Raw genomic sequence first — 9,720 nt, forward strand, 5'->3', positions numbered from 1 at the left:
GCCCTGCCCTCCTACGTACAGGGTCATCCAACAAAGGTCGACTAAAAAATATATTAAACAATACTTACAAAAAATAGCCCACAGGCATGAACTCCTTACACACTAGCTGGCATCACGCTCACCCAGTATGCTCCACACACTAGCTGGTATCACGCTCACCCAGTATGCTCCACACACTAGCTGGCATCACGCTCACCCAGTATGCTCCACACACTAGCTGGCATCACGCTCACCCAGTATGCTCCACACACTAGCTGGCATCACCCTCACGCAATATGCTCCACACACTAGCTGGCATCACGCTCACCCAGTATGCTCCACACACTAGCTGGCATCACCCTCACCCATTATGCTCCACACACTGGCTGGCATCACGCTCACCCAGTATGCTCCACACACTGGCTGGCATCACGCTCACCCAGTATGCTCCACACATTAGCTGGTATCACCCTCACCCAGTATGCTCCACACACTAGCTGGCATCACCCTCACCCATTATGCTCCACACACTAGCTGGCATCACCCTCACCCATTATGCTCCACACACTGGCTGGCATCACGCTCACCCAGTATGCTCCACACCTGGTATCACCCTCACCCAGTATGCTCCACACACTGGCTGGCATCACCCTCACCCATTATGCTCCACACACTAGCTGGCATCACCCTCACCCAGTATGCTCCACACACAAGCTGGTATCACGCTCACCCAGTATGCTCAAACCACGACCTAACGCTGTCATCTTGTGCCATTAACTTTCATTACTGCAATAGTATAATTGAGAATATATTCGAGGTTCTCAATTCATCTGTAAATGGCCGGAAATACGTCGGGGAAAAATGGCCAACTCGGGTAATCATGAGGTCTCCTACGGTGGTCTGGGGGTCAAGCTCATTGTTAGGTATTTGTGAGGGAATTAAAGACTCGTATTGGTGCTTGGCTTTGTTGTGTGAGAGACATTATTGACGGTAAATGACTCGGCGATTTTTTTTTTTTTGGCGGGATTTGAATTTTTTTTTGGGGGGGCGGGATTTTTTTTTTTAGGCGGGATGATGATGATGTTGGTTGGATGCTGATTCTGGATGATATGGCCAGGTGGATGACAATGATTGGTGAAGCAAATTATTCCTTGCTTATTTGAGTTGTATAGCGTGGTTGTGCTGTTTACGTGTTGTGTTCAACCTCAGGTAAGTACAGGTAAAGACAGGTGACGATAATTTAATTAGTGGTGAGTTAGGTTGTTATTGTTGTTGTTATAGTTGTTGTTATTGTTATTACTTAAATGGTTTATGATGACACACAAAAACGATCACATATATACATACACACACGCATGCACAAACACACACACGGTAACAGAGGCATGCACACATTCAAGCACGCTTACACACACACACACACACACACACGTATGTAAACACACACACGATCACACACGTATGCATACACACACATGATCACACACGTATGCATACGCACACACACACGCACGCACACGCACGCACATATGACCACACACCCCTCCCCGCATAATCACAAGCACACACACACACACACACACACACCTTCCCCCCGCACATAATCACAAGCACGCACACACACACACACACACACACACACACACACACACACACACACACACACACTCTCCGCCAAAACACAATGACACACGTCTCCCTGCTCACACAATCACTACCTTCCCCTCCCCCCCTTCATGCGTATTCATCAAGCACACAATCACTACACCCCAACGCAATCACCTCCACACACAGTTATATCACCCAGCACACACACACACACACACACACACACACATAATTATTCCCCACAATCATATGCTACAATTACCCCAACACAATCATTATCCCACTACAAGTTTGCCCCACAATCACATCGCCTCCACACACACAATCACTCTTTACCCGCACTCCTCCCCACCCCCAATCCTCCCCACACACTCTCCTCCCCACCCCCCCTCCCCCCAATCCTCCCCACACTCTCCTCCCCCACCCCCAATCCTCCCCACTCTCCTCCCCCCACCCCCCCTCCTCCCCACCCCAATCCTCCCCACCTCCTCCTCCCCCACCCCCAATCCCCTCCCCCACACTCTCCTCCCCTACCCCAACTCCTCCCCACCCCCCACACCCACACTAAATTTCCAATCTTCTAAATCCTCAGTTAAAACATTTCTCATAAACAATTGTCCACCCCCCACACCCACACTAAATTTCCAATCTTCTAAATCCTCAGTTAAAACATTTCTCATAAACAATTGTCGACCCCAAGTGCTCATCAAAGTACCCAATTCTCACCAAAGACTCAAAATACATTACTTTTCTCAATTATCTTGTGCAAATGATCTAATTCATATTATTAATACTTTTCTGCTTCTGTGTGTGTGTGTGTGTAATGATTTGAGTTAGTTTATCGAGGATAGTTGTTATTGTTTGGTCACCAGTGGAGAAGGTCGGTGAGGGGAAATGGTGGTGGTGGTGGTGGTGGTGGTGGTCTGGAAGAAGTGGTCTGGAAGAGGAGGTCTGGAAGAAGGACTGGAAGAATGGGTTTGGAAGAAGGGGTCTGGAAGAAAGGGTCTGGAAGAAGTAGTCTGGAACATGAGGTCTGAAAGAAGAGGTTTGGAAGAAGGACTGGAAGAATGGGTTTGGAAGAAGGGGTCTGGAAAAAGAGCTCTGGAACAAGAAGCCTGGAAGAAGAGTTCAGGAAATAGAGATCTGAAAGAAGAGGTCTGGAACAAGAGGTCAGGAAGAAAAGGTCACGAAGAAGAGGTCTGGAACAAGAGGTCTGGAACAAGAGGTCAGTAAGAAGAGGTCTGGAGCATGAGGTCTGGAACAAGAGGTCAGGAAGAAAAGGTCAGGAAGAAGAGGTCTGGAACAAGAGGTCTGGAACAAGAGATTTGGAAGAAAAATGTCAGGAAAAAGAGGTCTGGAAGAAGAAGTCTGGAACATGAGGTCTAGAAGAATAGGTGGCAGAAGAGGTCTGGAAGAAGAAGTCTGGAAGAAGAGGTCTGGAACAAGAGGCCTGGAAAAAGAGGCCAAAGACAAGAGATCTGGAAGAGGAGGTCTGGAGCATGAGGCCTGCAACAAGAGGCCTGAAACAAGAGGTCTGGAAGAGGGGGTCTGGAACAGGAGGCCTGGAACAAGAGGTCTGGAAGAGGACACCTAAGTCAGCCTGACCCTTTATGCTCGTACCATAAGTCATCGTCAGTATGTGAGGAAGGTGATGTACCTTCCATACGTGTGTCATTATGGGGTGGAGGGAGACACAGGCTGCCTCCTCCTCTTCCTTCTTCCTCCTCCTCTTCCTTCTCTCATTCTTCTTCCTTATCCTCGACCTCCTCCTCTTCTTCTCCTTCCTTAACATCCTTTTCTTGCTTATCCTCTTCCTTCTCTTCTTCTTCTTCTTTTTTTCTTCCTCCTCCACTTCCTTCTCCCACTCTTCCTACTTCACTTTTTTATATTCCTCTTCCTACTCCACTTCCTCCTCCTCCTCCTCCTCTTGCGGGTCACGGCGAGGCAGTCATTTACATCAGGAATAATAACATACAATACAGGTTGAAAGGTGATCGCCATAACACTACTAATTGGTCGAGCTGATGATGTTGTTCAAGGCTAGTAACCAATGATCCAGTAGGTCTTACGAGGTCAGAGGCGACAACACAAGAGACACGCCAGACGCTCCTCCTGATTGCTCATGTTGGCGATACTGCGTTACACATTATCGCCCCCCAAGCCATAGATCCATCCCTCAAGTGTGTGTGTGTGTGTGTGTGTGTTACCATCGATGAGAAAGAGGCGACGATGAGCAAGCTGGGAATTAACTCAGCATGGCAGGGACACGTTACGACTGCAGTATCGTCACTTACGATCCATAAACTGTAGTAATCACTTCCTGGAGGAGGGTTGGGGGGAGGGTGGTTCTCGTTCTCTGCCTGCATGTTCTCACCGGGGACTGAAGACTCGGAGGCTAAAACTTCTTGGCTGTTCTTGAAGGCGAGTGTCATAAGCTTAATTCCAGGCTAGGCGGGGTTAATGGTGGATAATGGAGTCATAATGGTGGCAGGGGTTGTGCTGACGATCACTGAGAGGCCGGATACCGCCACATCCTGCGCCACACAACGCTAACTACACCTGGATCACCCCCCCTCCCCCCAACCAGCCCGACACCTACCTACCTGGCTGACTGACTGGCTCATCCACCTCCTTTTCCACCCCCCTCTTTCTCCTCTTCCTCCTCTTACTACTTCTCGTCCTTCTTCTCCTCCTCTCCCACCTGTTTTACTCTTCCTCCTCCTCCTCCTCTTCCTCCACTTTCTCACTCCTCCTTCACCTCCACCTCTCCCTCCTCCTCATCCTCCTCTTCATCCTCTTCTCCCTCCTCCTCCTCCTCACCACACACCTGACGGGGACAGAGCTCTTCTGTTTGTGTACTTTTAATCCATCTTTCTGTGTCTCCTCTTTATCCTCTTTCTCTGTTTATCTTTCTATCAGTTTGTGGCTCTCTCTCTCTCTCTCTGACCAAACCTGTCCTTATTATTGATCATTTATCTTTATATTCAGCTTCCTCCTCCTTCCTCCTCTTGCTTCCCCCATTCCTCCTTTCTCCTCCTCCTCTTCTTTGTTCTTCTCTCTCCTCTTGTTCCTCCGTCCTCCCTCTTCCTCCCTTCCCTGCCCTCCCTTCTCCTCTTGCTCCTTCCTCCCTCCTCCTCTTGCTTCTCCTCTCTCTCCTCCCCTCCTCCTCTCCTCTTGCTCTTCCTCCTCCCTCCCTCCCTTCCCTCCTCCCTCCCTCTTGCTCCTTCCCTCCCTCCTCCTCTTGCTCCCTTCCCTCTCCTCCTCCTCTTGCTCCTCCTCCTCCTCCTCCTTCCTCCTTCCTCCTCTCCCCTCCCTCCTCCTCTTCTTGCTCCTTCCCTCCTCCTCCTCTTGCCTCCCCTTCCTTCCTCCTCCTCCTTGCCCTTCCTTCCCTCTCCTCTTGCTCTCTTCCCTCCCCTCCTCCTCTTGCTCCTTCCTCCCTCCTCCTCTTGCTCCTTCTCTCCTCTCCTCCCTTGCTCCTTCCTTCCCTCCTCCTCTTGCTCCTTCCCTCCTCCTCCTCGCTCCCTTCCTCCTCCTCCTCTGCTTCTTCTTCCGTTCCTCCCTCTCTCCCTCCCGTCACGCTGTAGTCACCACCACAACTACTACCACAATCATCACTACGGGTACTACTGCTAATAGTTATAACTACCATCACCACCGCCAGTACTACCATCACCACTATCATCACGACTATCACCACAACCACCATCATCACCCCTACCACAACCATCACCACCCATACTCCCGCCACCACCATCACAACCACTACTACCACCACCACCACATCACCACCACCACATCATCACCACATCACACTCCAGCATCACCACACGGCTCATCTCTTCCTTCACTCTAAGGGTCTTGGGAGGTACACTATTACGTGGCCATCTTAAGTGCGTCTCGGGTGCACTTATAAAACGTTCTTAGCTAAGTTACACACTTTACGGTACACTTCTAACACGTTCTTACTTATGGTACACACTTTACGGTACACTTTTAAAACGTTCTTACTTAAGGTACACACTTTACGATACACTTATAAAGCGTTTTTACTTAAGGTACACACTTTACGGTACACTTCTAACACGTTCTTACTTATGGTACACACTTTACGGTACACTTATAAAGCGTTCTTACTTATGGTACACACTTTACGGTACACTTATAAAACGTTCTTACTTAAGGTACAGTTTACGCTACACTCCTAACACGTGTTTACACACGGTACACAGTTTACGGTACACTTCTAACACGTGTTTACATAAGGTACACAGACTATGGTACACTTCTAACACGTGTTTACATAAGGAACACAGTTTACAGGTACAGTGTTCAGTAGGTACACCTCTAACACCGTATTAACTAAATGGGGTAATTACTGTACCTGCACCGTACAACTATAAGGTGACGGGTGTTTATGAATGAACTCGTGTGTACTGGAAGGTGTATAAAGCCTCAGGGTGTGTTGTGTGTTGCCATCGTGGGTGTAGGTCATCACTTACTGCCTTCAATTAGTGGAGGGAAGGGAGGAAAGAGAGGGAGGGTAGGGTGGGAAGAGAGGGGGGGAGGGAATAGGGTGAAGGGAGAAGAGGAAGGTGAGGGAGGGAGGAGGGGGGGAAGAGGAATGAAGGAAGGGAGGGAGGGAAGGAAAGAATGAGGTGAAGGGGAGAGAGGGAGGGAGATAGAATCGTCACTTGTTGTCTTGAACTAGTGGGAGGGAGGGAAGGAGGGAGGAGGTGAACCAGACTTGTTGCTGACATATACCAACTGGTTGCTGACGTATACCAACAGGTTGTTGACGTATACTAACTGGTTGCTGACGTATACTAACTGGTTGTTGACGTATACTAACTGGTTGCTGACGTATACTAACTGGTTGCTGACGTATACTAACTGGTTGTTGACGTATACTAACTGGTTGCTGACGTATACTAACTGGTTGCTGACGTTTACTAACTGGTTGTTGACGTATACTAACAGGTTGCTGACGTATACTAACAGGTTGTTGACGTATACTAACTGGTTGCTGACGTATACTAACTGGTTGTTGACGTATACTAACAGGTTGCTGACGTATACTAACAGGTTGCTGACGTATATTACGTACAGTATATACTAACAGGTTGCTGACGTATACTAACTGGATGCGCAACGTATACTAACTGAACGCTGACGTATACTAACTGGTTTGCTGACATATACTAACTGGATGCTGACGTATACTAACTGGTTGCTGACGTATACTAACTGGATGTGATATACTAACTATGTTGCTGACGTACAGTATTATGCTAACAGGTTGCTGACGTATACTAACTGGATGCTGACGTATACTAACTGGTTGCTGACGTATGCCTAACTGGTTTAGCGACGTATACTAACTGGATGCTGACGTATACTAACTGGTTTAGCGAGCATACTAACAGGTTGCTGAAACTGGCCGCCTGCTTTACTGACGTATACTAACTGGTTGCTGACGGATACTAACAGGTTGCTGACGTATACTAACTGGTTGCTGACGTATATAACGGTTGCTGACATATACCAACTGGTTGCTGACGTATACCAACAGGTTGTTGACGTATACTAACTGGTTGCTGACGTATACCAACTGGTTGTTGACGTATACTAACTGGTTGCTGACGTATACTAACTGGTTGCTGACGTATACTAACTGGTTGTTGACGTATACTAACTGGTTGTTGACGTATACTAACTGGTTGTTGACGTATACTAACTGGTTGTTGACGTATACTAACAGGTTGCTGACGTATACGAACAGGTTGCTGACGTATATTAACTGGTTGCTGACGTATACTAACAGGTTGCTGACGTATACTAACAGGTTGCTGACGTATACTAACAGGTTGCTGATGTATACTAACTTGATGCTGACGCATACTAACAGGTTGCTGACGTATACTAACAGGTTGTTGACGTATACTAACTGTTGCTGACGGATACTAACTGGTTGCTGACGTATACTAACTGGTTGCTGACGTATACTAACAGGTTGCTGACGTATACTAACTGTTGCTGACGGATACTAACTGGTTGCTGACGTATACTAACTGGTTGCTGACGTATACTAACTGGTTGCTGACGTATACTAACAGGTTGCTGACGTATACTAACAGGTTGCTGACGTATACTAACAGGTTGCTGATGTATACTAACTTGATGCTGACGCATACTAACAGGTTGCTGACGTATACTAACAGGTTGCTGATGTATACTAACTTGATGCTGACGCATACTAACAGGTTGCTGACGTATACTAACTGGTTGCTGACGTATACTAACTGGTTGCTGACGTATACTAACAGGTTGCTGACGTATACTAACTGGTTGCTGACGTATACTAACTGGTTGCTGACGTATACTAACTGGTTGCTGACGTATACTAACTGGTTGCTGATATATACTAACTGGTTGCTGACGTCCATAGTAATTGGTTAGTGGTCAGTGGCCATCGCTTTCCAGTATTTACGAGTCGGCGTTCTGACTACTTTGAGTTGGATAATTTAGTGTGTGTGTGTGTGTGTGTGTGTGTGATGCGTGTGTGAGTGTGTGTGTGATGCGTGTGTGAGTGTGTGTGTGTGTGTGTAGATGCGCGCGCGTGTGTGTGTGTGTGTGTGTGTGTGTGTGTGTGGATGTGTGTGTGTGTGTGTGTGTGATGTGTGTGGAGTGTGTGTGTGTGTAATCCGTGTGTGAGTGTGTGTGTGTGTGTGTGGAGAGTGTGTGTGTGTGTGTGTGTGTGTAAGATGCGTGTGTGTGTGTGAGTGTGTGTGATGCGTGTGAGTGTGTGTGTGATGCGTGAGTGTGTGTACAAACACCTGCAAGAAGTAAAACAACGTAAGAGAGTTGAACAAGAATGTAAACAACATGGCTGCCAAATGTCATCAGAAAACATTTCTGGTACAATAATTTCCTATGTGAGATTTGTGGGGCTGTGGGGGTAGGGGGGGAGGGATGTGTTGGGGGGGAGGGATGAGAGGTGTGGGGATGGAGAGGGTGTGGGGGGAATGTGGGGAGATAACATCGTTTATTTTATCCAAATCACCAGTTCTACAGGTCCTCTCGCCCCTGTACACGTCTACTTGATGGTGGAGAGAGAGAGAGAGAGAGAGAGAGAGAGAGAGAGTCTCTCTATCTCAGTCAATTAGGAAGGTTGAGGGTAGTGAGACCTCTCTTTAACGGACTAAATATTGAGATGAAAGTCCGTTATAGCGAAGGTCCATTAGCTGTTAAACCTCAATGTAAAAAAATATATACAGGTGAAAATCCTTTATATCGAGGGTCCATTAGATGTGAAACCTCCATATAATGAACTATATACATGTGAAAGTCCGTTATATCGAAGGTCTATTACTATGAAACCTCCACGTAACGAACTATACACAGATGAAGTCCATTATATCTTGAGTCCGTTACTGAAACCCTCCACATAACGGATTATATGGAGAGAGAATTCCGTTATATGGAGGTCCCACTGTCCACCTCACCAACACACCGGACACTTAGTAAAGGATCTTGGGTCTTGTGTTAAGGGGACAGAGAGGCGAGAACATCCTCCTTCACACACTCAGGTTAGTGGAAGTAACTTGAGGGCCTTAAATACTGAGAGAAGTCAATCTTTAAGTGTGTATGTCCATCAACAATTGGGTTAGGTTGGGTTGGGTTAGGTTGGGTTAGGTTAGGTTGGGTTAGGTTGGGTTGGGTTAGGTTGGGTTAGGTTAGGTTGGGTTGGGTTAGGTTGGGTTGGGTTAGGTTAGGTTAGGTTGGATTAGGAGTTACAAAGACATGTATATATCAGTACCAATACCACATCCTTGCTTATCGCTGGGTCATCTGCCTTGTAGGATTACCCAACTCAAAACTAAACCTCATCATGATTTTACATTGAAGAAAGACTAAGAGACAAGATGTTACGTTTCGCTCCGGTGGTGTTTGCGAAGCGACAACCACCACCGCTAGAGGAAGCTATTGGTACACTAACAACTGATAAATGCTGTGAAAATAATCCCCACTGTACTAAAAACGAACTCCTTTTGGCAGAGATCTTCAAACTGACTTAAAATGTGTGATTAGGACGGTCACTGAAGCGTCCGTATTGCGTCGGTATTGCGTCCGTGT

The 9,720-nt window shown here is 47.2% G+C and overlaps 1 protein-coding gene across 1 annotated transcript; it reads right to left on the reverse strand.

Annotated features, from left to right (window-relative positions):
* Positions 1–6,291: 6,291 nt before the first annotated feature.
* LOC121867441 (DNA-directed RNA polymerase subunit beta''-like) lies at positions 6,292–8,030 on the reverse strand. Its single transcript, XM_042367353.1, has 3 exons — positions 7,616–8,030; positions 7,038–7,506; positions 6,292–6,673 (listed from the first exon to the last, which is right to left on the reverse strand). Exons 1-3 carry the CDS (start codon positions 8,028–8,030, stop codon positions 6,292–6,294), a joined length of 1,266 nt encoding a protein of 421 aa, XP_042223287.1.
* Positions 8,031–9,720: the final 1,690 nt, after the last annotated feature.

The sequence above is a fragment of the Homarus americanus genome, unplaced genomic scaffold, assembly GCF_018991925.1.
Source record: "Homarus americanus isolate GMGI-L3 unplaced genomic scaffold, GMGI_Hamer_2.0 scaffold23598, whole genome shotgun sequence".
NCBI classification, from domain to species: domain Eukaryota; kingdom Metazoa; phylum Arthropoda; class Malacostraca; order Decapoda; family Nephropidae; genus Homarus; species Homarus americanus.

Bases quoted from the DNA above. Each gene is read 5' to 3' on its own strand.
- LOC121867441 (XM_042367353.1), bottom strand. From the start codon at position 8,030: ATGGACGTCAGCAACCAGTTAGTATATATCAGCAACCAGTTAGTATAC. The intron at 7,507-7,615 runs GTTAGTATACGT...ACAACCTGTTAG, and splicing joins GTTAGTATCCGTCAGCAACA to TATACGTCAGCAACCTGTTA. The intron at 6,674-7,037 runs GTAAAGCAGGCG...AATATACGTCAG, and splicing joins CAACCAGTTAGTATACGTCA to CAACCTGTTAGTATACGTCA.